This window comes from Hemitrygon akajei, chromosome 14 (assembly GCF_048418815.1).
Source record: "Hemitrygon akajei chromosome 14, sHemAka1.3, whole genome shotgun sequence".
In the NCBI taxonomy this organism is placed as follows: Eukaryota; Metazoa; Chordata; class Chondrichthyes; order Myliobatiformes; family Dasyatidae; genus Hemitrygon; species Hemitrygon akajei.
The window spans coordinates 68,627,590-68,655,451 of NC_133137.1; the positions used below are offsets into that span (position 1 = coordinate 68,627,590).

Consider the following 27,862-nt stretch of genomic DNA (forward strand, 5'->3'; position numbering starts at 1 on the left):
TATTATTCCTTGTGCAATGTTCCTTTTAATGTATTGCTTTTGACTCACCAAGACTCACCAATCTTTAGATATTCAAGGCTCCTGATTTCCAGACATTTGGATCCCTTGATGCCTCGCTATTCACATGACATCAACTAAGATGTGGAATTGCTTCTCTTCAAAGTTCTAACACACAAGGTCATCCAACACCCTCTCCTCCTCCACTGAGTGCCAAAATTTTGCAGGCCCTAATGAGACTCAAGCTAGTGAACCTTCAACCTTGAGACCACAACCACTTTCTGACCGGCTCAGGCCCTTGTTCAGGTGTTCCTCTACACTCCCTTAAGTGCCACAACCTTCACCACCACCCTTCCACCAATGAAATGAAAACTGCCCCAACTCCACAACCTAATCCTCCTTGAAAATTGACCCCTACAACTAGGCTCCCTTTCCGCTGACCTGCCCTGGCCATCTAACCCCAGGCCCTGATTCTTGACTTAGCAGGCCTAACCCCTCCATGAGCCCTGGATGCAGCACGAGTTCTAGCCAGGTTATCTTGCAATGAACATTCAGTGGCATCTAAGGACTTCTCAACTTGACACTGTAGTACAGGTCCATTTAGATTCAGAACCCAACAGTTCAGACGTAGCATTGCCTTTTCAGATATAAAATATTTCTTGTTAGATTTTACTTCACTAGGAACATTGTAGTAATGACTGAAAGGAACTTGTAGTGCAGTCTACATTATAACACTACTTACTTGGTAAATTCTCCAGAGTACACCAAATGCATCAACAAACAACACTTGGAGCCATGGCTGAAATCCATTCATTCTCAATTGTATATCAACATTTACATTTGTACTTCTGTGCACTAAAGGACAATAATACAAGTCCCAACATGTTTTGATGGGAATTGTATGAAAGTTCTTGATGGCAATACTTTGCAAGCTATATGTCAAGAATAAACTACATGAAAGAATTTCAAACAAGTGAAAATCTGAGGATGCTGGAAATCCAAGCAACACACACAAAATACAGGAGGAACTCAGTAGGCCAGGCAGCCTCTATGGATGCTTACCTTTACAAAATTATTGGATTCTAACTCATTCTTTTTTTTAAAAAAAGTTCTTTAAGAAATTTGATCACAGGAGTTTGGTTGAAGTGTTGTTCCAGAAGAGCTTGGAATAATTAGGAGTAAAATGAACTACACTCTAAAATGCCAGCCCATGCATCTTCTTTTACTGAGTGTAATGACGTGCTTTTCTAGGGGTCTAAGGTCCCTTCAGTGAATGGTAGATATCCACGACATAAAAAAGATTGGGAACCCCTGCTATAATCCTCTATCTTCCTTTTTTTCTCCCAAGTTTTCGAGTCAGTTGCTGGAAAGCTGGTGTCCTTTGATAATCCTCCGTCCCTTTAACAAGCTGATGCGTGTTTATCTACAGTATCAGGTGTATTTATTGTGACACTGCTAAAGACAGGAATGGGGAAGAATTTTTGTAGTCTTCCAAGACACGTTTAGTTTGTACAATTCTACAAAGATGGAAAGAAAATCACTGCATTTGAATTTCTTTATCTTTAATTGCAAAAAGGGCTGAGCTGCAATTTTTCCCAATTGCTTTTAACTAAATGATAAGCCTAATATAAAATGTTTCACTGAGAATAAATCATTAATGTAAAATTAAAAAACATTATGGCTAATATTACATCAAATCCATTAAGACTTGCAAACAAATTTATTTCTTTATAACTCCACAATAACTCAGTTAAAAGCCCTATCTAATATTCCTATATGAGCTTTACTAAACAGAATTCTATTTTACCAATAGCCCTTACACAGGGATAATGGATTACAAATTGTAATTATATTCTTTGAATTTTAATCAATCCCAATTTTACAGTTTAGGAGATGAGTTATAATTTAATCAAAGTCTTATGGTTTCCTGATCTGTAAAACAGATTAAGCAATTAATTTTGCTATTTCCTCTCTCAATTTGGATGACCATATAAACAGAATAGGTAAAACAATTAAAATACTTAAAGAATATTCAGTCATTTGAACGTGGTCACTGCTATGCAACATAATCGGATTAAGACAAAACAATATGTGGGTCAGAACTGTTAAGCCATTGCAAAGATTGCATTATTGGCTGCTTTGCCATGCACAAACTGTATAATCTGCCAGCATTATATGGCTACAGGCATGGTCTTCAGTCTGCTCCTGCCTGAAATCCTTCGGAACAGCTAAAGGAAAGGAAGTGAAATTCTATTTTAAAATGAGTTAAGAATGTGAATGTAACAAAGGACAATGATTATATGAGCAGGGAAGACAGATTGTCAATATTTTATGCACACACGTATGTGTTTAATAGAAAAGTAATATTGAATTCAATATTACAATATAGAGAATTTAAGAAGTCTAAATTTGAAAGACTTCACCACCTGCTTTTATTCCTTTTATATAACTTAATGAAATGCCAAGCTATTACAGCTGGCAGACAGGTTCTAAGAGAAGACTGCCATCTGCTGGCCATCCAGCAACACTGGAATTTATTATTTCCACTTTTTTTTACATTACTGATCTCATAAATTGGTAAAATGTTTATTATTGACACTTGTACTAAGGGTTTAAATACCATCCATACAAATCAATTCATTACAACAGTGTACTGAGATACAGTAGTATAAGGTAAAACAATAATAAAGCAAAATAGTGTTACAGTACAGAGAAAGTGCAATGCAGGTAGACTGCGGGGCTGAAATGAGGTAGACTGTGAATCAAGAGTTCATCTTATTATACTAGGGAACCAGTCAACAGCATTATAACAGCAGGATAGAAGCTGACCTTGAGCCTGGTGCTCTATGCTTTCAAGATTTTTAAAGTTTTTTGCCAGATAGGAGGGGGAAGAAGAGAGGATGGGATCATTGATTACACTGGTTGCTTTATTGAGGCCGTGAGAAGTATATACTGGGTCCATGGAGTGGAGGCTTGTTTCCCAGCTGCATCGACGACTTTCTTAAGATTCTTGTGGTCAGTGGTGAGGATCAGAGGGGAAATGCCAATTTCTTTAGCCTCTTGAGGAAGTAGTGGCACTGGTGAGATTTCTCAGCAGTGGCATCAATATGGTTGGACTAGGACAGGCTACTAGCAATGTTCCAAGTCATAATATGGAACTAGTGTCAACCATCAGCCAGACAAGGTAGGGGTGGAAGAGGTAAGTAGAATGTCCCATGTTCTGTATATGCAAGTATGTCAAATCAAGGTAAGTCAAGTAAAGTTTACTGTCATTTCACTATATACATGTGAACCTTCAAATAAGACATTTCTCTCGAACAGATTGTAAAGCATAGAAGTACACATCACAAACATACAGTTGCCTACAAAAAGTATTCACCACCTCCCCCTTCCCCGTAAGTTTTCATGTTTTATAACATTGAATCACAGTGGATTTAATTTGGCTTTTTGACACTGATCAATAGAAAAAGACTCTTCCATGTCAAAGTGAAAACAGATCTCGACAAAGTGATTTAAATTAATTACAGATATAAAACACTGCAACTTTTCCCCATTCTTCTCTACAAAACTGCTCAAGCTCTGTCAGATTACATGGGGATTGTAGGTGAACAGCCCTTTTCAAGTCCAGCCACAAATTCTCAATTGGATTGGGGTCTGGACTCTGACTTGGCCATTCAAGGACATTAACTTTATTGCTTTTAAGCCATTCCTAAGTAGCTTTGACTTTATGCTTGGGGGTCATTGTATTGCTGGAAAACAAATCTTCTCCCAAGTTGCAGTTCACTTGCACAGTACATCAGGTTTTCCTGCAGGATTTCCCTGTATTTTGCTGCACTCATTTTACCTTCTACCTTCGTAAGCTTTCCAGGGCCTGCTGCAGTGAAACATCCCCATGGCATGATGCAGCCTCCACCATGCTTCACGGTAGGGATGGTGTTTTTTTGATGATGTGCAGCGTTTGGCTTGTGCCAAACATAGTTTATACGGCAGGGGTGTCAAACTCATTTTAGGTCACGGGCCGGATTGAGCAAAATGCAGCTTCATGCAGGCCGGATCAGTCAGATGCGTGCAAACGCAGCTTTCGTTGCCTCCGTTTTTTCAGCCTGCTCTCATGTGTCTCAGTCTCTGCTATAACTACAAAGTGTTTCACTTTACAAATTCCGTTTCTTATGAAGAAGACTGCCGAGCAAGACTGCCGAATAAACACTAAAAACCCTGAAAACCTGGTACCTGAATAAACTCAGCATTAGCCATATCATATGCCATAGGCGCTTCGATTACTGGGGCCAGCTTTAATAGTAATTAGATATTATCTCACGGGCCAAAGATAATTCCACCGCGGGCCGGATTTGGCCCGCGGGCCTTGAGTTTGACATGTATGGTTTATAGTCTGATGGCCAAAAACCTCAGTTTGCTTTCATCAGACCACAGAACCTTCTTCAAGCTGACTTCAGTCTCCCATGTCTTCTGTCAGACTCTAGCCGAGATTTCACGAGATATTTTTTCACAATAGTGGTTTTCACTTTGCCACTCTCCCATAAAGCTGCAAATGGTGAAGCACCCGAGCAACACTTGTTGTTTGCGTAGTCTCTCCCATCTCAGCCACTGAAGCTTGTAACTCCTCCAGAGTTGTCAGAGGTCTCCTGGTGGCCTCCTTCACTAGTCCCCGTCTTGTACGGTCACTCGGTTTTTGAGAACGGCCTGCTCTCGGCAGATTTACAACTGTGTCATATTCTTTCCATTTCTTGATGATTGACTTAACTGTACTCCAAGGGATATTCAGTGACTTGGAAATTTTCTTGTATCCATCTCCTGAGTGTTTTTTTGTCTCCATGGTGTAGTTTTTGCCAGGATACTGACTCCCCAGCAGTTGAACCTTCCAGATACAAACAATCCCTACAATTGAAACACCATGCCTGCACATGGTGATCTCCATTTACTAATTATATGACTTCTAGAACCAATTGATGGCACCAGTGATAATTTGATGTGTCATATTAAAGGAGGGTGAATGCTTGTGCAATGAATTACTTTGTGTTTTATATTTGTAATTAATTTAGATCACTTTGTGGAGATCTGTTTTCACTTCGACAAGAAGGAGTCTTTTTCTGCTGATCAGGGTCAAAAAAAGTCAAATTTAATCCACTGTGGTTCAACGTTGTAAAACAATAAAACATGAAAACTTCCAAGAATGGTGAATACTTTCTTTGGTATTGTATAACGCACAATAACTTGGGAAGGTACGGATAAAATCTACAGATAAATTACGCATAACTAAGTGCATAAATTAAGTATTGCAAGGTACAGAACAGGTTACTCCACAGACTTCGATGGAACTGAATTTTGGGTAGAGTACAATGCACTTCTACCTCTACAATGGCTCCTTAGTTACATAAAGCAGGGATGAATTTTAAGGCATTAATATTCTTTCACAGAAGCACCCATTTTCATGTCCTTTTCAGCTGGACTGAATTAACTTTTGTGAACAACTGAGGAAAAGAATTTGTAACATTCCCTAATGAAAGGAGAAAGGCTACACCAGCAGGGGAAAGGTTTCACTCTTACAATATTATTTTCATGGCTTTATCTGTTACAAATATTTTATTAGCACTGACATTAAAATTTGCTGCCTCAAAAAGGAAAGTTCATTATTGGAAGTAATTGGAACCTAATCCTGGATTAACCAGGTATTGAAAACTCTTGCACACTGAACGAGTAGACAACAATGTTTCTGTCAAAGGAGCATAAATTATATGCCTACTATTAGTCTGAGATACTTCTGTAAATTGTGAAAGGAAGTGCATAACATTTAAGTATCTTTTATTAAAACTTGCAAACAGAACTTACAACAGAAAAATAAATTCAACGTCATACCAATTCTTGACAATTTTTGGACCTGATATTTAACCACACGGATGTACCTTGCTGTAATGGGAAGTACTTACTTTAACAGTGCAGTATTTAATTACCTACTGTACACCTGTTCCCAATGTTATTTGTGCAACATTTTCAGGGGCAATGCCTCTGTAGTTAGTTTGATTTGTGCCTTCATCCCAAAGCTCAGATATGTCCATAAAGTTGCTGAAAGTGCAAAGTGATAACTACCTTGAGAAAATGAGGCACATGGGACCATAGTAAGCAAGGCAACCAACACATTATGCAGTTACCTGAAGACTGGAAGAAAATGCAGAGGGACTGAATTGAAATCTGGAATAGTAAGAGAAATAACGAGAAGAGAGACTTATTGGATTGAGAGAGAAAGAGAATGAAAAATTCAAACAGAAGAATATAAAATGTTTATTTTAAAAGTCTTTTTATAAACCACTCTTTAGCCAGAGGGTGGTGAATCTGTGGAATTCATTGCCACAGGCAGCTGTGGAGGCCAGGTCATTGGGTATATTTAAGACAGAGGTTGAGAGATTCTTCATTTATCAGGGCATGAAAGGATACAGGGAGGAGGCAGGAGATTCAGGCCAAGAGGGAAAATGGATCAGTCAAGATGAAATGGCATGGCAGACTCGATGGGTCAAACGGCTTAATTCAATGGTCTTATAGTTTTAAACCTTGAAGTCTAAACAAGTGTAATCATTAATTTATCAGGACTTTTAAGGTTGAATTTAATATTAACAATTATGACATGTATACAAGGGTATAAATTATTGGCCATAAGTATTCACAGCGCCATTAACTTGTAACCACTTTGGAAGGCCAACAAATTCATGACTTTCAATGAACGCTAATATAGAGATAGAAAAACAAGATGCTATTGTCCCGTACCTAAACACACAATACCACCATTCAGATGACAACCACCCATTTACCCTTCACCTGATGTCACTACATTTGTTGTGAATGGGTGTAAATTCAGGCATACTCATTTTATGTTATTTCAACTCTATTGTATACATCTTCATTCGGCAAAATCTCATTGGCTAATAGTAGAAACTACATCAAGTTCCTAACCTTCAAACTCTTTCATTTACGGCCCAGAATAATAACTAAGATGTGGCAGCAAGAGTAGAAATAAATGGGATTTCTCTAGGAGTCAAGGTACCTTTAGTATTACAGGATTAAAGATGGATATACAGGAACTCCTTTACACTTAATGCCTAAGCTTCCAAGATTTGCATAAAACTGTATATTTCTTAGAGCAAAGAATGTAGGTCCCACACATCCTGATCTGACAGAGGTTTATAAAGATTATGAGAGGCACAGATAGAGTATCTTTCCCCCAGCGTAGAAACATCTAATACCAGAGGGCTTGCATTGAAGGTGGGAAGGGGTAGGCTCATACGGGATGCGAGGGGTAAGTATTTTACTCAGAGAGTGGTGGATGTCTGGAATGTGCTGCCTGGTGTGGTGGTAGAGGCAAATACATTAGAAGCTTTTAAGAGACGTTTAGATAGCCACATGAATATGAGGAAGGTGGGGGGGGGGGGAATGGACATGGTTTAGGTAACAGGAATTAGTTTTGGGGGGGTTTGTGATTTACTTTTTAGCTGGTTTGACACAACATTGTGAGCCAAAGGGCATGTTCCTGTGCTGTACTGTTCTGCGTTCCATCTGCAAGGATTCCTCAGTAACCTAGTTTCCCATCCTGTTTTTTTAAATCTGCAATCAATAAATATTTTATTGTACATTTTCCGTAATTGATGTCTTTGTTAACGTTTAATTAAAATCATTTATCACAAAGCAACGCTCACAGCAGTGGTTACAACACACGAGGTGAGAGTAATGTGTGGCTTGCTCCTTCTATCAATTTCCCCAGATGAGGCATAACATGTTTATGACATAACACGGAAATCCATGGTATGTTGGTCATTTCAACTTTTCTCCTCACTCCTCAGAAAATTACTACTGAGCTACACAAAAAGGAGAGGTAGTGGGACTCCAAATATATAAAACTAGCAGAGTGAACGTGAAGAGTTACTGACAACTAATTTATTACCCCAGTCCACTGGATTCGCTGCTAAAAACAGCTCAGCTACTCCAAGCAGCTGTCCTGAAGACAGCTTTGAAAGTTGCAGCAGCCTAGCCCATGGGGTTGCTACAGCATAAGTGGATGTTTTTCATGAGTGGAGCATGCAGTTCCAGCAAATTATTGTCTGCTTTCTACCAAATGATAAATGGACCTGCGGTTTGGGGTGTAGAGAGTTATTAAACTCTTTCCATAATGTGTAATTACAGTTAATTTTCTGAAGATATCTCAAGCATCAAAGCATTCTCACCAACCTGAAGTTGCTATTGAAAGAGTAACATTGTATGTGCAAAAAAGACACTAGGATTTTTAGATAAGATGAAAACTTAACTATTAATAAACTAGACTGTATTATCAAATCATATGCTTCGTATGAGAACAAAGCACATACTGAATTAAATAGTGATCTGTAATTTGCACAGCAGCCTAATGGTGACTTGCAGTAAGGGCCTACAATATTGCAAAAAACTTCTCAACATTTTTTTTTAACGATGAATCAGATAAAAGGGAGCCGGGAGATTCAGGTCATGTGAGCTGACATGAACTCCATCGTTCAGAATGAAAGACTTGCTATTGACCAGGTCTTCTGTGTTGTAATAGTGTGAAGTACAGTCATCACAAATAAATGTATCGACTTAACAGTAGGTGAGGGGTGGTTCACTTTGTCCTTGAAAATAAATTCCCACCCTATGTGATCCAACTCAAAACACGAGAGAAAGCTTTTTATAGACCTGGTTAAGTATGTCGACCAGAAGAACTATTGCATGCAAAATTAGGATGGAACATAATCAGTTTGCTTTTGTGAGATGAAGTTGAATAGAAAGTGGTGGAGGAATGGGATTGATAGAATGGTTCTTACAGCCAGAATAGACAATGGATTGAATGGCTTCCTCCAATAAACTAGAGAAATAAGATGAAAATATGAGAAAACTCATTCTTCACAAATTATCTCAACAATTTGATCCATTGTGTCTCTTAGTTCATCCACCTGTTATTACATCCTTGTTATTCCCCCCTCCCAAGAAAACTTCTTTTGCTGCTACATTTTTTTTGTAGGGTTGGAAAACATGGGAATGTGAGCAAGCATGGGAACCACAATCACAAGTTTTGAGATTCTCTGCAGGTACGCTCCTGAGCTAAGGATCAATCTTCAGTTCCATAAATACCTGCATTCCCATGCCTCTGAAACCACGGCTGTAAATGCTGGAGGAATTCAGCAGGTCAGGCAATCTCTATGGAAGTGAATAAACAGTTGTTGTTTCGGGCTGAGACCCTTCTCCAGGACTGGAAAGGAAGAGGGAAGTTGCCAGAATAAAAAGCTGAGGGGGGAGGGGAAGGGCGTTAACTGGACGGTGGTAGGTGAAGCCAGGTGGGTAATAAAGTTAAAGGGCTGGAGAGGAAGGAATCTGATAGGAGAGGTGAGTGGACCATAGGAAAAAGGTTAGAAAGATCCGAGGCAGTTGAGAATAGGTATGAGGCCAGAGGGAGGAATAGAAGAAGGGGGAGAGGAAGGGAAGTTTTTTTTTAACTTGGAAGAGAAATTGATATTCATGCCATCAGGTTGGAGACTACCCAGATGGAATGCAAGGTGGCGCTTCTTCACCCTGAAGGTGACCTTGTCTTGGCACAAGGGGAAGTCATGGATCGACATGTCAGAAAAAGGAATGGGAATCGATATTAAACTGTTTGGCTACCAGAAAGTTCTGCTTTTGGCAGATGGGGTGGACATGCTCGATGAAGCCAGTCCCCAATTTATGACCAGTCTCTCTGATATAGAGGAAGCTGCATCAGGAGCACCAGACACAATAGATACCCCCAGCAGATTCGCAAGCGAAGTGTTTCCTCACCTGGAAGGGCCATTTGGGGCCCTGGACAGATTTGAAGGAAGTGAACAGGCAGGTGGCCACTTACAGGGATATGTTTCGGCCCGAAACGTTGACTGTACTCTTTTCCATAGATGCTGCCTGACCTGCTGAGTTCCTCCAGCATTTTGTGTGTGTTGCTTGGATTTCCAACATCTGCAGGAGCTTTGTAGGAGGAAAAGTTGTGTTTGGTGGTGGGATCCCTTTGGAGATGGCAGAGGATGCGGAGAATGATGTGTTGGATGGGGATGCTCATGGGGTAGTAGGTAAGGACTGTTAATGTGGCAGGAAATGGAGGAGATGTGGTTGAGGGCAGCATCAATGGTGCAGGAGGCAACCCCGGTGCTTTGCAGAAAGAGGACTCTCTGATGAACTGGAAAGGAAAGCCACATTCTGGGAACAGACGTAGCCAAGATGGAACCAAGAAAAGGAAATAGCATTTTGTTAACACAATACACAATAGGCATATGTATCACTGTGGATTTCCAACATCTGCAAAATTTCTGGTGTTTATGATTTGCTGTAAAAGCCTTGATTGCTCATTTTCAGCTACTAAAGCTTGTGGAAAGTTGGCAGTGTCATTAGGAAGACAGTGAAGCATGAATTGTAAAAATATAACTGCGGCAGATGTTAATGCTTCTTTACACGAGCAATGTTTAAAAGGTGGATAATATAGGGCCATAAACTATGTAAGGCAGATGGGATTGGTACAGTCCTGATGAAGGTCTCGGGCTGAAACATCGGTTGTTTATTCTTTTTCATAGATAGATAGATAGATAGATAGATAGATAGATAGATACTTTATTCATCCCCATGGGGAAATTCAACATTTTTTCCAATGTCCCATACACTTGTTGTAGCAAAAACTCATTACATACAATACTTAACTCAGTAATAATATGATATGCATCTAAATCACTAATTCAAAAGCATTAATAATAGCTTTAAAAAAAAAAAAAAAAAAAAAGTTCTTAAGTCCTGGCAGTTGAATTGTAAAGCCTAATGGCATTGGGGAGTATTGACCTCTTCATCCTGTCTGAGGAGCATTGCATCGACAGTAACCTGTCGCTGAAACTGCTTCTCTGTCTCTGGATGGTGCTATGTAGAGGATGTTCAGGGTTTTCCATAATTGACCGTAGCCTACTCAGCGCCCTTCGCTCAGCTACCGATGTTAAACTCTCCAGTACTTTGCCCACGACAGAGCCCGCCTTCCTTATCAGCTTATTAAGACGTGAGGCGTCCTTCTTCTTAATGCTTCCTCCCCAACACGCCACCACAAAGAAGAGGGCGCTCTCAACAACTGACCTATAGAACATCATCAGCATCTCACTGCAGACATTGAATGACGCCAACCTTCTAAGGAAGTACAGTCGACTCTGTGCCTTCCTGCACAAGGCATCTGTGTTGGCAGTCCAGTCTAGCTTCTCGTCCAACTGTACTCCCAGATACTTGTAGGTCTTAACCTGCTCCACACATTCTCCATTAATGATCACTGGCTCCATATGAGGCCTAGATCTCCTAAAGTCCACCACCATCTCCTTGGTCTTGGTGACATTGAGACGCAGGTAGTTTGAGTTGCACCATATCACAAAGTCCTGTATCAGTTTCCTATACTCCTCCTCCTGTCCATTCCTGACACACCCCACTATGGCCGTGTCATCAGCGAACTTCTGCACATGGCAGGACTCTGAGTTATATTGGAAGTCTGATGTGTACAGGGTGAACAGGACCGTAGAGAGTACGGTTCCCTGTGGCGCTCCTGTGCTGCTGACCACTGTGTCAGACCTACAGTCTCCCAACCGCACATACTGAGGTCTATCTGTCAAGTAGTCCACTATCCAATCCACCATGTGAGAGTCTACTCCCATCTCCGTTAGTTTGTGCTGCCTGTTCCTCCAGCATTTTGTGTGTGCTGCTGGGATTGGTATAAATTGGCATCATCGTGAGCCTGTTGCTCTTATCTACTGTTCTGTGTTTGAAGTTCATTCTCAGAGTTTTAATAGTTTTCACATCCAAGTCACTTCTTAGGCTAAAACCAAAGAGGCAAGACCGATTACCAGGTAAACACAATAGTTATCCCAACAGATTTAAAGAGGACTTGCATATAAATGAGTACACAGTAATAATGTATTAAAGGCTTACTGGGTTAAATAATAAGGGCAGTTTGCATGAGCCTGTCTCATGTTCCTTTGAATTTACAAGACTTTAGGTCATCTTACTTATTTGCTTGAGACAATAAAATAATTCACTAAAGATCCTGAGAACTTATTTCCTTTGAAATTGGAACTCACATCAAACAAGACCACAGACAAAATTAGAGATAAACATTTGAAAGAGAAACCAGGATGCACTTTACCACTTGAAATTTAACAGCCATGTGGAATATTCCCTCTTTGAAGCCTGTTGTGTTCATTAACCTAATAGTCTGGGCCAGTGAATAGTTAATCAAATAGCAAGAAAAATGGGCTTTAAACTAACGAAGGAAGAGAAGTGAAGGAGGGTTGAAGTCAAAAACCAACAGCAGAGTTTGTTAAGCAAAGTATATATTTGGTAAAATAAGGTTGAGGGTCAAGGGAGAGACATCCAGCCTAATAAAATTACCAGTCCTCCCTAGGTAATGAATGACCTAATGATGGGTGTCCTGTACATACAAAGGGATTGTTCAGACACCAGCAGGATGGATGGGGAATAACTGACTGCATTTTATTTCTGTTGAGTGGAAGTAAGGCATTTCCTGTGCCTTCTCGTTCCACCCTCACCTGAGCTGAAACAAATTCATGCTGCGTTGAGCCGAACATATGTGAGTGATGTTAAACCTGAATCTGATATGGGTCTCTGTTGCGGACTGAGAGTGGGAAGCAGGCAGGGAGAGGGGAAATCATGGTTGGGGAAAGGGGAAAGGAGAGGGGGAGAGCAGGAGGCACCAGAGAGACATTCTGTATTGATCAACAAACCAATTGTTTGGAATCAAATGACATTACCTGATGTTTCAGAGTGTGGCTGCACCCACGCCAATCGCTGCCTTGTCACTCCTTCTTTGCTACCTGTCCCACTCCTCGACTACCTGTGGCACTCTACCCTCGCCATTCCCAACTCTGTTTGCTCCCACCAGAATTACAAACTTGATCTCCGCTCCGTTAACAAGTACAGTCCTGTGCAATGTATCCAAGTTTGCTGGTTTTAGAGACAACAAAGTTATGAAAAGGACACAGGCTATTAAGAGACATAAGCAGATTAACTGAATAGGTACAAACTAGGCAGATGAAGTATAATGTGGAAGAATATGAAGTCATCTACCAGTAGGAATCATAGAAAACTAGAGTTTTGTTTTGAAAGCTGAAAATTTGGAATATTGGTGTTATGTCCTTGTGCAAAAAAAAGAAACGACATGCAGATACAATAAAGGAAAGTGTATAGCACTGCATAGTCTTACAAAGAAATTCAACCATATCAGTGAAAAAATCTTAGTGCAACAACCTGGAGCTTTGGTGAGACCACACCTAGTTTCATTAACTTGGGTAGGATCTACTTGCCTTAGAAGCAGCACAGCATTCCCGACCCTGGAATTTGGGATGGAGCATAGGCAGCACAGGCTTGGTATGGAAATTTAGCCTGGAGTTTGTTCTCCGTTCTCTGGAGAGAGACTGGAATCAGCAAGGGTCAGACTCTGAGGGATGAGTAATACCAACTGAACCACAGCCTGATGCTGAAATCTATCAAAGCTAATGAAGATTAGACAGTAGGCAAGTTAATAAAATTGGCAAATGGCCGATACAATTTGGATACATCTGAGCAGATACAGGATACTGGGGAAATGATCCTGTCGAGTGCTTGGAAGGATCCGACAAATAATCCAGAGGTTGTAAGATTAACACCACTGCTACAATAAGGGAATCTGAATTCAATTATACATACGAAATGAGAGTGATCACAAAACTGTCAGCAGGTTGCGAAAAAAAAAGAACGTTTATTGAGGTCCTTTGAGGGAAGGAAGGAAATTTGCTGCTCTGACTCAGTCCCTCCTACTTCCACAACTCCAGTTCCACCCTCTGGTGGAGCCGTTCAGTTGTGTCCAGTACAAACAAGGGTAGCTGGAACCCAGTATCCCTAACAGCAATGCTCACGTATGTATCTAGAATAAATGTTTAAGACATGATTGGGTTTTGGGTTTTCCTAATCCATTCATACAAGGATTGTGGGTCTCACTGGCAAGGCTACGACCCATCAGAGTTCACCTGTAATTAGTGTGGGAAGGTGCATTTCAGGTAGGGCATCCTCTACGATCTTATTGAACTTTGCTTGTCAGTGAGGCCCACGTTCCTTCTTTGAAAGGGAAGGAAGAAACAAAACCCAAAGATGTCTTAAACATTTATTCTAGGTACGTGAGCATCACAGTGGGTATCAGCCATCCTTGGACTGGAAACAACTGAATGGATCTGTTAGAGGGTGGAAATGGACGTATTCTGAGGCACAGTCATTGGGTTGAATAGAATACTTCCTCAGTCCTGAAGAAGTGTCTCGTTGAAACGTTGACTGTATACTCTTTTTCATAGATGCTGCCTGACCTGCTGAGATCCCCCAGCATTTTGTGTGTGTGGAATCGGATTTCCAGCATCTGCAGACTTTCTCCTGTTTTGCATAATGCACCAGTTCTCTTCCCTTATGTTGCATGTAACTACCAGACAGTAGCAACAACTGCACATACAGCAATGACTTAACATTCTACGCAAATCAAATGGGAGAAAAAATGGATTTGTCAATGGACACAAATTTCAAGTGTTAAATGGAAGGTTCTGCCTGTACTATATAAGGTGTTTATTTAGAACATACAGTATAACAGTGCAATACAGGAACAGAACCTTCAGTCCATGATGTTGTACCAAGCTAATTATACTAATAATACCTGATGAAGGGTCAGCTCGAAATGCCAGCTCTTTATTCTTCTCCATAGATGCTGCCTGACCTGCTGAGTTCCTCTAGCATTTTGTCTGTGGGTTTCCAGCATCTGCAGAATCCACTATGTGTTTTCAGAAGCCACTATGCCACCATTGTGCCAATTAGACACATACCAAAGTAAACTGTTATATTAATATTTCATAATCAATTTGTTAACTGGTATCACAATATTGTTTCTACCTCTAAACACAAGGTGGCAACCTGGAGTAGATTTCAGAATCCCTTCATAATCTTGTCATTTACTTTGCAATTAATATTACCTCAGGGATAGCGGATAGGCAACTTACTGATACATTTCACCAGATGTCACTTCCAGACCGCAACAAAATCATGTCCTGTGTTGTACTTCAGTAATGGAAACTTCAGATATTAATATATCACCAAAAAAAATCTGTCAATGTGTATCGTGTAAGCCTTATCAATATCAAGTATCTTTTCTAGGTTAAACAAATATTTTTTGTTATTATTATTGTATGAGCCAGGTAACTTTTTCTTTTAAAAAGTAATTTAAATGAATTGTTTTATTGAAAACCTCAGCCTGTTTCTAAAGCCTGGGCTTTGAGAAGATATTTGCTCCCCTGGACAACCACTGTAGAGAACCTTGCAGGTAACATCTACATTGGATAAATTAATGGGACTGAAAGATGGCAATAGATTACCTGCATTCCATGCCTTTGAAAGAGATGGTGGATGTACAAACTGTGGTCACCCAAAATTCCATTTCAATAGACAGGAAGATAAAGAATGTAAGGCTACTACTGAAGAAAAGTGGGAGAAGGTAAGTGTAGAACTAGACTGCTGGGTCTGATGGCATCTTCAGGGAAGTTGGTGGTTTCTCTTATTAGGGGAATGGTAATGACACACAGAAAAAATATTAATAGGTCTGTGCAGTGGCAACATAGATTTCAAAAGGGGAAATCTTTGATTTGTGTAGATAGGCCAAAGGACCCGTTTCTGTGCTCTATTGGCTCTACAGCTCTAAATCTGCTTTTGAGGCTACAGGTACTACAGTACAGGGGAAATGGTTCATTTGTACTTTCAATAAGGTGCCAAACCAAAGGTTATTAAATATAATTATGGAACACGTGATTTAATGTGAATTGATAGAAGTGTAAACATAACTTAATACATGAACACAAGGCATTGATAATACCACATTTAGATCATTGTTAACAGGTCTGCTGTTCTTCCCAAGTGACGGATGATATAGGCTAGTGTAAGTACAACAACGCTGCACCAGAATGGTTCTTCAGATGGAAGGATTTACTTCTGAGGCGACTCTTGTGTCTGTGCACAATTACATATCAATTAAATAAAGGCACACACATGGGAGATGCTTAAACTGGTGTATTCATATTGCAATGAGAGAACAAGAGAACAATGTGCATACATAGGCAACAGCGCATCTGCAGACAACAGATCAATACGTAGTCCGGAAGGGGGGGGGGGGGGGGTGGTCATTGCTCTAAAAGAAATAGTTCCATACATTACAGGGACATTAAGTAGAATTGGCTTATACTGCTTAGAAAAATGGGAAGTGATTACATTGAAACAGAGTAGTGACACCTTACTGCCCTATTGTCTTGTTTATTATTTATTGTAATGCCTGCACTGTTTTGTGCACTTTATGCAGTCCTGTGTAGGTCTGTAGTCTGGTGTAGTTTTTTTCTGTGTTGTTTTTTTACGTAGTTCAGTCTAGTTTTTGTACTGTGGCATGTAACACCATGGTCCTGAAAAATGTTGTCTCGTTTTACTATACTGTACCAGCAGTTATGGTCAAAATGACAATAAAAAAGTGACTTGACTTGAGAGGAACTTTCTACAGGACTTGATAAATTCAATGCAGGAATGAGGCTTCCTTAGGTTTGGGTATCCAGAACCCACGGTCATATGTTTAAAGTGGTCAGACCAAATGAGAAGGAATTTTTTAACCCTGAAGAGTGAATAGTCATTCAGTACTGGTTGTGGGTGCTGCTGAGTATTCATACTTTAGCGAAACAAGGGATGTGGAGTAATTGCAGAAGGGTAAAGGATTAGCCTTGATTTCTTTGTTTAATGGAACAGGGAGAAGGGGTGAAATAATTGTTTTGTGCTGCTAATTCTTATACACCCCATGGCCACTTTATTAGGTACCTCCTGTACCCAATAAAGTGGCCACTAATTGCATGTTCATGATCTTTTGCTGGTGTAAGCCCATCCACTTCAAGATTCAACGTGTTGTGCATTCAGGAATGCTTTTCTGCACTATTGTTATGTGTGGTTTTTGAGTTACTGTCGCCTTCTTGAACCAGTCTGGCCATTCTCCTCTGACCCCTCTCATTTTGCCCACAGAACTGACACTCACTGGATGTTTTTTTTGTTTTTTGCACTCTTCTCTGTAAACACTAGAGATTGTTGTTGAAAGTCTTAGGAGATGAACAGTTTCTGAGATACTCAGACCGCCTGCCTAGCATTGACAATCAATCCACAGTCAAAGTTACATTTCTTTCCCATTCCAATGTTTGGTCTTAACAACTGAACATCTTGCATGTGCCTATAGATTGAGTTGCTGCCACATGATTGGCTATTTAGATATTTGCATTAATGAGCAAGTGTCAGGTGTATCTAACAAAGTAGCCACTGAGTGTAGAGTTGACCATTTTTCAGACTGTCCTGATATTTAAATCAAACTACCTGCAGTTTGCAAAATGTTCCATGGAATTTGCATGATCACAAGTTGAAATGGAGCCTTCGACTCAGAAAGTAGAGTTTTAAAACTTCCTATTTTTTTATCTCAAAATATTTTCCAAGAAAGCAGATAGCAATTCTTTTAAGTATGTAGGCCAGAAATGATTTTTTTTTAAAAACCATAAGCATTCGCAGACAGACAGACATACTTTATTGATCCCGAAGGAAATTGGGTTTCGTTACAGTCGCACCAACCAAGAATAGTGCAGAAATATAGCAATATAAAACCATAAATAATTAAATAATAGGTAAATTATGCCAAGTGGAGATAAGTCCAGGACCAGCCTATTGGCTCAGGGTGTCTAACACTCTGAGGGAGGAGTTGTAAAGTTTGATGGCCACAGACAGGAATGACTTCCTATGACGCTCAGTGTTGCATCTCGGTGGAATGAGTCTCTGGCTGAATGTACTCCTGTGCCTAACCAGTACATTATGGAGTGGATGGGAGACATTGTCCAAGATGGCATGCAACTTGGACAGCATCCTCTTTTCAGACACCACCGTCAGAGTCCAGTTCCACCCCCACGACATCACTGGCCTTACGAATGAGTTTGTTGATTCTGTTGGTGTCTGCTACCCTCAGCCTGCTGCCCCAGCACACAACAGCAAACATGATAGCACTGGCCACTACAGACTCATAGAACATCCTCAGCATCGTCCGGCAGATGTTAAAGGACCTCAGTCTCCTCAGGAAATAGAGACGGCTCTGACCCTTCTTGTAGACAGCCTCAGTGTTCTTTGACCAGTCCAGTTTATTGTCAATTCTTATCCCCAGGTATTTGTAATCCTCCACCATGTCCACACTGACCCCTTGGATGGAAACAGGGGTCACCGGTGCCTTAGCCCTCCTCAGGTCCACCACCAGCTTCTTAGACTTTTTCACATTAAGCTGCAGATGATTCTGCTCACACCATGTGACAAAGTTTCCCACTGTAGCCTTGACTCAGCTTCATCTCCCCCTTGCTGATGCATCCAACTATGGCAGAGTCATCAGAAAACTTCTGAAGATGGCAACACTCTGTGCAGTATTTGAAGTCCGAGGTGTAGATGATGAAGAGAAAGGGAGACAGAACAGTCCCCTGTGGAGCCCCAGTGCTGCTGACCACTCTGTCTGACACACAGTGTTGCAAGCGCACGTACTGTGGTCTGCCAGTTAGGTAATCAATAATCCATGACACCAGGGAAGCATCCACCTGCATCACTGTCAGCTTCTCACCCAGCAGAGCAGGGCGGATGGTGTTGAAAGCACTGGAGAAGTCAAAAAACATGACCCTCACAGTGCTCACCGGCTTGTCCAGGTGGGCGTAGACATGGTTCAGCAGGTAGACGATGGCATCCTCAACTCCTAGTCGGGGCTGGTAGGCGAACTGGAGGAGGTCTAAGTTGGCCTAACCATAGGCCGGAGCTGCTCTAGAACAAGTCCCTCCAGGGTCTTCATGATGTGGGAGGTCAGTGCCACCGGTCTGTAGTCATTTGAGCCACAGGGGTGCGGCGTCTTCGGTACAGGGACGAGGCAGGATGTCTTCCACAGCACAGGAACCCTCTGGAGACTCAGGCTCAGGTTGAAGACATGGTGAAGTACTCCACATAGCTGGAGGGCACAGGCCTTGAGCACCCTGGGGCTGACACCATCCGGGCCTGCAGCCTTGCTTGGGTGGAGACATTTCAGCTGTCTTCTCACCTGTTCAGCTGTGAAGCCCATCGTGATGGTTCCAGGTGGGGGAGGGGTGTAGTCATGCTGTTCTGCTGGAGTTTCCACTCAAGCTTCCTCCTATACTTGTCTTTAGCCTCCATGATCTTGGCTTCCAGGTCCCTCTGTATTGTTCTCATCTCCTCCCTATTTCCATTCACGGATTATCAGGACTATTTCTCCCAATATTGCCAGAGCTTTGCACCTCAGGTACCGATTATCTCAAAATGTCCAGGTTTTTTTAAAGCTTTTGTTGGACATCTCAAGAGACCCATCATCTCAAAACATAGAACAAATGTCTAGACTGCACACCCACTACACTGTAATCCCAGCGTCATCCTGAAATGCACCCAGTTCTCAGTGATAAACTTCCTCGCTGGGCCAAGTTCCCAGAGCTTTACTGTCTCCCCCACCCCCCACTTCTAAAATTCATCAGATTTTCAAGATTCCATTCTGACGTTACACAAACCTCGGTTCCAATAATATTCATAAGAAAGTTGCTGTTTTCTGAACGCAGCACAAAGACTTACGTAAGACATTGTTCAGTGAACATATGTGCCAAAATTCTGTAACACAACTCCAGTGAGCACTGACCCCAGGCCTATGAATCAAAATCAAAATACTATGGCTGCTGGAAATATGACGTGGGAAGCTAATTGCTTTAGATAACAGTCAGATAACAATTTGTGGAAAGTGGAAAAACGTGAATGTTTCAAGCTGTTGACACTTATCAGAGCAGTTCTGATAATACACCATTGGGCTGGAATGTGAATTATTTCTCTTCTCTATAGTAGAGGTCAGACCTGCAAAGTTTTTGAGATATTTTCTGTTTTGTATCTGGAGATATGAGTGGTGGCTATATTCATAGCACTTTCCATAAATGGTCATTTCAAACCCCAGTATGCTATAAAATGCTATTTAATCAAAACTTAATATTAATATCAATATTATTTATTTTAAGAGCTTGTCTTAAGAAGAAGTTAGGAAGTCATAAATCACCTTACTTAAATTAAGGCCATAATTCTCAGAGACCAAAAAGACTAAGAATTACTCTGTTGCAGAGTTTAACTCATAAAACCTCAAAAGGAACTAAAAATTTACACATTAAATGCCCTCTGGGATATCTGTTCCTTGTTCAGCACTAACCTTGGAATGTTTAGGCTGGCTTTCACACTTTGCAGAGTCATCATCAGAAATCTTTACACTGGTGAAACTGTCTATTGAACATGAAGAAATTGCTTGGCACAAATCATCAAAATCCTTATCGCGGCTCTCTCTGATTTCCAGCAGAAGCTTTGATAGCTCCCCAGGTAGTGCTTCACCTGCCAACAAAAAATGCTAAATTATTCCAATGAAAGTGAAAATGTTCAACACTTTAATAGATAAGCAAGCTTTACAAGTTCTTTTGATATTAAAGTTCATAAGGAATTATGCTTATAGTTAAGTTGTAATGGGAAAGACTTCAATATTATATCCAGAAAATATATACTTCGTTTGATAATTTAAAATAATGCACCTCAGCACAGTGCATGACTTGCAGTCCTGAATCAGCTCAGCTGCTATTTAAATCCTTGATAACTCGAGACACAATAGTCGCAAAAGCCTACTTTATGTATTACTGCAAAGCAATCTAATTAGTAAAGCTAAAGTGAAGTTCACACAAATAAGATTTACTGTGATGCTACTGTCTTGTAGAAGATATTTTTGTTTCAATTCAGAGCTATTTGACTTCTACAACATCTCAAAGCACGCACATGCAAGGCAAGGCGAAGTCCAAACTGTCCTTGTCACACATGACATCCGTCACCACGCTGTAGTTTGGACGTTAACAAGTGCCCCGACACACCTCTGAGGCTGAGCTGAGAAGACCAACTACTTGTAAAATTTAGCTGTGTAGAAATTCTGCATGTTCGTCACTAATATGCTCACAAACTTTTTTTTTAAAGTATCAGTTTTCACACATTCTTTAGTCTGTTTATTGAGGTGCAGGGATCTTATAAACTAAACAGAATCCAAAGCTCTCACCCAAAGGGAGCGATCCTTTAGAGCAGTCATTCCAAACATGGGCAGGGCTCCAATGAATACACGAGATTGGCGAGGCAATTGAGTTTAAATGTTCACAATGTGAAAATCAATAAAAGCACACTTGGTGCACTAGTTGCCTAAACTACAGGGCTGCCAGCAGTCTCAGGGAATCCTTGAATCAACCATAACTACTTAGAAAGAGCAGCTAATGTCATTTGTGGGGAGCTAATGTGAAGAGTGCAACTTGCATTGTTTCATATACTATATATACATTATTAACTATATATAGGACTCTCCATCTCATGTCCTTGATATTTATTGCTTATTTATTATTATTATTATTTTGCATTTGCACAGTGTGTTGTCTTTTGAACACTGGCTGAACGCCCAAGTCGGTGCAGTCTTTCATTGATTCTATGGGTTTCTTCAGTATGCCCGCAAGGAAATGAATCTCAGGGTTGTATATGGTGACATATATGTACTTTGATAACAAATTTACTTTCAGCTTTGATTTGGGGGCCTGTTTGTCATAATTCCCACTCTGTTAAAATCTATATTTATTCTTCTTAAGGTCTCAGAGGAAGTGGGATAAACAGAAAATATCTCCAATTATTGCATTAAAACCCCAGAATGAATTGCAAACGTACATTATATTCAACATGCTCAGCAGTGAATTCCGGTGAGTATTTAACTTCAGAGTTCAGACTACTTATGTAAGGTGGTCAAACGTCTTTATTCGTGATATCACTGACCCCGCATTCAGTTTCTATATTATAGTCAGTTTTACTGCGCTGTCCTCACCACAATGCTTCTGTATCTTGAAAATGTGGCTGGGTTGGATATATCCGCCATGCTAAACAATTTTACCCATGTTGTGTTGGGAATGACTGGGAAATATGTACTTGTAGACACTCCTATGAACTATTTAACATGAACAAAGCAATAAATGAAGACTATCGACCCTGTTAGTTTGAACATTATGAAGTTTGAAAGCAAGCTTAAGAATTAGATTACAATCTCCTATTGGAGACTAACACTTCTCATACAGTAAAATCAAAAGCTGACACACCAACTGACAGTTGCAATGAACTGCTGAAAAATGTTGCATTATAGAAATATTTAAACATATGCTATAATACCATGAGACATAGGAGCAGAATTGGCCATTCAGCCCATCAAACCTGCTCTGCCATTCCATCATGGCTGATTTATTATTCCTCTCAATCCCATTCTTCTGACTTCTCCACGTAATTTTTGACCTAATTAGACAAGAACATATAAACTTCCACTTTAAATATACCCAATGACTTGGCCTCCACAACTGCCCATGGCAAAGAATTCCACAGATTCACCACCTTCTGGCTAAAGAGATTCCTCCTTATCTCTGTTCGAAAGGGACATCCTCTATTTTGAGGCTGTCCTCTCTGGTACTACAGAAAAATCCTCTTCCCATCCACTCTACCTAAGCCATATATGTCAAACTCAAGGCCCGTGGGCCAAATCCGGCCCGCGGTGGAATTATCTTTGGCCCGCGAGATAATATCTAATTACTATTAAAGCTGGCCCCAGTAATCGAAGCGCCTATGGCGTATGATATGGCTAATGCTGAGTTTATTCAGGTACCAGGTTTTCAGGGTTTTTAGTGTTTATTCGGCAGTCTTGCTCGGCAGTCTTCTTCATCAGAAACGGAATTTGTAAAGTGAAACACTTTGTAGTTATAGCAGAGACTGAGACACATGAGAGCAGGCTGAAAAAACGGAGGCAACAAAAGCTGCGTTCGCACGCGTCCGACTGATCCGGCCCGCATGAAGCTGCATTTTGCTCAATCCGGCCCATGACCTAAAATGAGTTTAACACCCCTGACCTAGGCCTTTCAATATCCGATAGGTTTCAATATGATTGGCCCTTATTCCTCTAAACTCCAGCAAGTACAGACCCAGAACCATCAAACATTCCTTATACATTAACCCTTTCATTCACTGAATCATTCTCATGAACCTTCTCTGGATCCACTCCAATGCCAGCACATCATTCCTTAGATAAGGGCCCTAAAACTACTCACAATACTCAAAGTGCAGTTCTTTATAAAGCCTCAGCATTATGTCCTTGCTGTTATATTCTAGTCTTCTCAAAATGAATGCTAACATTACATTTGCCTTCCTTACTACTGACTGAACCTGCAAGTTAACCTTTGTTAACCAAGTGCTCAAGGACTCCCAATCCCCTTTGCATCTCTGATTTTTGAATTTTTCCCTGTTTAGAAAATAGTCTATATCTTTATTCCGGCTACCAAAGTGCATGACCATACACTTCCCTACATTATATTCCATCTGCCACTTCTTTGCCCATTCTCCCAATCTGTCAGACCATCTGCTTCCTCAACACTACCTACCCTTCCACCTATCTTTGTATTGTCTGCAAACTTGGCCACAAAGCCTTCAACTTCACCCTCCAAATCACTGACATATTAAGTGAACAAAAAGCAGTCCCAATACCAACCCCTGCAGACCACTAATCACTGGCAGCCCCCTTTATTCCCACGCTTTGCCTGCTGCCAGTCAGCCTAATCTTCTATCCATGCTAGTATCATTCCTGTAATACCATGGGCTCTTAGCTTGTTAAGCAGCCTCACGTATGGCACTTTGTCAAAGGCCTTCAGAAAATCCAAGTAAACAATAAACACTGACTCTTCTTTTGTCAATCCTGTCTGGTATTTCCTCAAAGAACTCCAATGGATTTGTGAAGCAAAATTTCCCCTTTAGGAAACCATCCTGACTCTGGTCTATTTTGTCATGTGCCTTTACCTACCCCAAAGCCTCATCCTTAATAATGGACTCAACATCTTTCCACCCACTGAAGTCAGGCTAACTGGTGTATAATTTCCTTTCTTCTGCCTCCTTCTCTTTTAAAAGGGTGGACTTGTATTTGTAATTTTCTAGTTCTCCAGACACATTCAAGAACCTAGTGATTCCTAAAAAATCATTACTAATGCCTCCAAAATCTCTTCAGTTTCTTATTTCAAAACCCTGGGGTGTAGTCCATCTGGTCCAGGTGACTTATCTACTTTCAGACCTTTCAGCTTCCCAAGCACCTTCTCCTTATTAACAGCAACTGCAACCATTCTGCCCCCGACACTCTCAAATTTCTGGCATGGTGCCAGTATCTTCCACAATGAAGACCGATGCAAAATATTTCAGAATCAGAATCAGGTTTAATATCACTGGCATATGTCCTGAAATTTGTTAACTTAGCAGCAGCAGTACAATGCAATACATAATAATAGAAAAAAGCAGAATTACATTAAATACACGCACACACATTAAATACTTAAATAAACAGTGTAAAAATAGAAATAATGAAGTAGTGAGGTTGTGTTCATGGGTTCAATGTCCATCCAGAAAATGGATGGCAGAAGGGAAAAACCTGTCCTTGATTTGTTGAGTGTGTGCCTTCATGCTTCAATACCTTCTTCTGATAGAAGCAATGAGAACAAGGCACGACCTGGTTGACTGGAGTCCTTAATGATGGACTCTGCCTTTTTGAAGATGTCCTGGATATTGTGGAGGCTACTGCCCATGATGGAGCCAAGTTCACAACTTTCTGCAGCTTACTTCCATCCTGTGCTGTAGCTCCCCTCCATTAATACCAGGGTAATGCAGCCAGATAGAATGCTCTCCATGCTAGATCTGTAGAAAATTGCAAGCGTTTTTGGTGACATATCAAATCTCCTCAAGCTCCTAATGAAATATAGTCCTTTGTTGCTCCAAGGAGGAAAGGCCGAGTTCACTCAACCTATTCTCATAAGGCATGCTCCCCAATCCAGGAAACATCCTTGTAAATCTCCTCTGCACCCTTTCTATGGCTTCCACATGCTTCCTGTAGTGAGGCAACCAGAACTGAGCACAGTACTCCAAGTGGGGTCTGACCAGGGTCTTATAGCTGCAACATTACCTTTTGACTCCTAAATTCAATTCCATGATTGATGAAGGTCAATATACCATACGCCTTCTTAACCACAGAGTCAACCTGCGCAGCTGCTTTGAGCGTCCTATGGACTTGGACCCCAAAATCCCTCTGATCCTCCACACTGCCAAGAGACTTATCAATAATACTATATTCTGCCATCATATTTGACCTACCAAAATGAATCACTTCACACTTATCTGGGTTGAACTCCATCTGCAACTTCTCAGCCCACTTTTGCATCCTATCAATGTCCCGCTGTAGCCTCTGACAGCCCTCCACACTTTCCACAACACCCCCAACCTTTGTGTCATCAGCAAACTTACTAACCCATCCCTCCACTTCCTCATCCAGGTCATTTATAAAAATCACGAAGAGTGAGGGCTGCAGAACAGATCTGTGAGGCACACCACTGGTCACCAACCTCCATGCAGAATATGACCTCATCTTACCTTTATAGCCACTGCTCTGCCTTCTTTGTAGTTGCATGAATATGTTGGGTTCAGGTTAGATCATCAGAGACACTGACACCCAGGAACTTGAAACCACTCACTCTTTCCATGTCTGATCCCTCAATGAGAACTGGTGTGTGTTCCCTCATCTTACCCTTTCTGAAATCCACAATCTGTTCTTAGATCTTACTGACATTAAGTGCAAGGTTGTTGCTGTGACGCCACTCAACTAGCTGATATACCTCAGTCCTGCATGCCTTCTTGTTGTTATCTGAAATTCTGCCAACATTGGTTGTATCATCAGCAAAATTTATAGATGGCATTTGAACTGTGCCTCGCCACACAATTATCAATGTTGAGAGAGTACAGCAGTGGCTAAGCACACATCCCTGAGATGCACCAGAGTTGATTGTCAGTGAGGTGGAGATGTTATTTCCGATCCACACAGATTGTGGTCTTCTGGTTAGAAAGTCAAGGATCTAGTTACAGAGGAAGGTACAGAAGTACAGGTTCTGGAGCTTTTAGATCAGAATTGTAGGAATAATTGTGTTAACTGCCGAGCTGCAGTCAATAAACAGAATCCTGACATTGGTATTAGTATTTTCCAGGTATCAAGGCCACCTGAAGAGCCAATGAGATCACATCCACAGTAGACATAAAATGTCTTTGAACACTCACGCCAGTTGGTTGGCACAGGTTTTCAGAGCCATCAGGGCATGTTGAACTCATTAAGTTTGTCTGCCATTTCTTTATCCCCCTTTATTACCTCTCCAGTGTCATTTTCCAGTAGCGTGATATATACTCCTGCCTCTCTATTACTTTTTGTATATCTGGAAAAAAACTTTAGGTATCCTCTTTTATACTATTGGCAAGACTCCCTTCATTTTATCATTCCTCTCCAAATGGATTTTTAGTTGCCTTCTGTTTTTCTTTTAAAAGCTTCCCAATCATCTAACTTCCCACTAATTTTTGCTATGTTATATGTCCTCTCTTTTGTGTTTGTGCTGTCTTTGACTTCCTTTGCCAGCCACAGTTACGTTACCCTGCTTTAGAATACTTCCTCATCTTTGGGATGTATTTATCTTGCACTTTCTAAATTACTTCCAGATACTTCAGCCATTGCTGTTCTGACATCATTCCTGGTAGAGTCTCTTCCAAACAACTTTGGCCAGCACCTCTTTCACGCATGTTTAATTCACTGTACTTCACTGTAATACTGATGCATTGACTTTATCTTTCCCCTCACAAATTGCAGGGTGAATTCTTTCATATTATGATCACTGTCTCCTAAGTGTTCCTTTACCTTAAGCTCCTTAATCAAATCTGGTTCATAACGTAATACCCAATCCAGAATTAGCTTTCCCCTAGTGGTATCAACCACAAGCTGTTCCAGAAAGCCATTCTTGTGGGCATTTTACAAGTTTCCCCTCTTGGATTCCAGCTGCAACCAGATTTTTCCAATCTATCTGCATATTGAAATCCCCCATGACCATTATAACATTGCCTTTATTGTCTTTTCTATCTCCCATTGTAATTTACATCCCACATCTTAGCTACTGTTTGGAGGCCTGTATATAATTCCCATCAGGATCTTTTTACCTTTGCAGTTTCTTAACTCTACACACAAGGATTCTACATGTTCCGATCCTATGTCATTGCTTTCTAAAGACTTGATTTCAATTTTTACCAACAGACACTCTTTGCCTATCTGCTTGTCCTTTCAATGCAATGTGTATCCTTGGATGTTAAGCTCCCAGCTATGATCTTCTTTCAGCCATGACTCAGTGATGCCCACAACATCATACTTGCCAATCTCTAACTGAGCTACAAGACCTTATTTTGTATACTGCGTGCATTCAAATATAATATTTTCATATCTTCTATTTGTCACCCTTTTTAATTTAGTCCCAATGTTGCACTTCACTTCATCCCTGTAGGCAGCCATTGATCCCAGGGGATCATGGGTTTGTGCCTCTGGTGGACTGTGTCCTCTCCAGGGTGCAAGTCTGGGCAGGAAGATTTGAAGAGCCGGCTGTTGCCCATGCAACGGGTTCCCCCTCTCCATGTCACTGATATAGGCCAAAGGAAGGTCAAGCGCTGTTACAGCTTGGCACCAGTGCCGTTGCAGAGGTTGCCAGAGTGAAGTTGTAAACATCAAACTGCCTCAAGGACCCTGGCTCCAGATTTCTTTGGGGTTTACCCCTGAAGCCTT

At 40.9% G+C, this 27,862-nt stretch overlaps 1 protein-coding gene across 13 annotated transcripts in view; it reads right to left on the reverse strand.

The window, feature by feature from the left end:
• anks1b (ankyrin repeat and sterile alpha motif domain containing 1B) overlaps positions 1-27,862 on the reverse strand; it is an 856,034-nt gene that overhangs the window by 353,091 nt on the left and 475,081 nt on the right. For all 13 annotated transcript variants that reach the window (XM_073066305.1, XM_073066306.1, XM_073066289.1 and 10 more), the window contains one exon: positions 20,357-20,532. In XM_073066305.1, the coding sequence (XP_072922406.1) occupies positions 20,357-20,532 (176 nt within the window). The remainder of the gene's footprint in view (positions 1-20,356; positions 20,533-27,862) is intronic.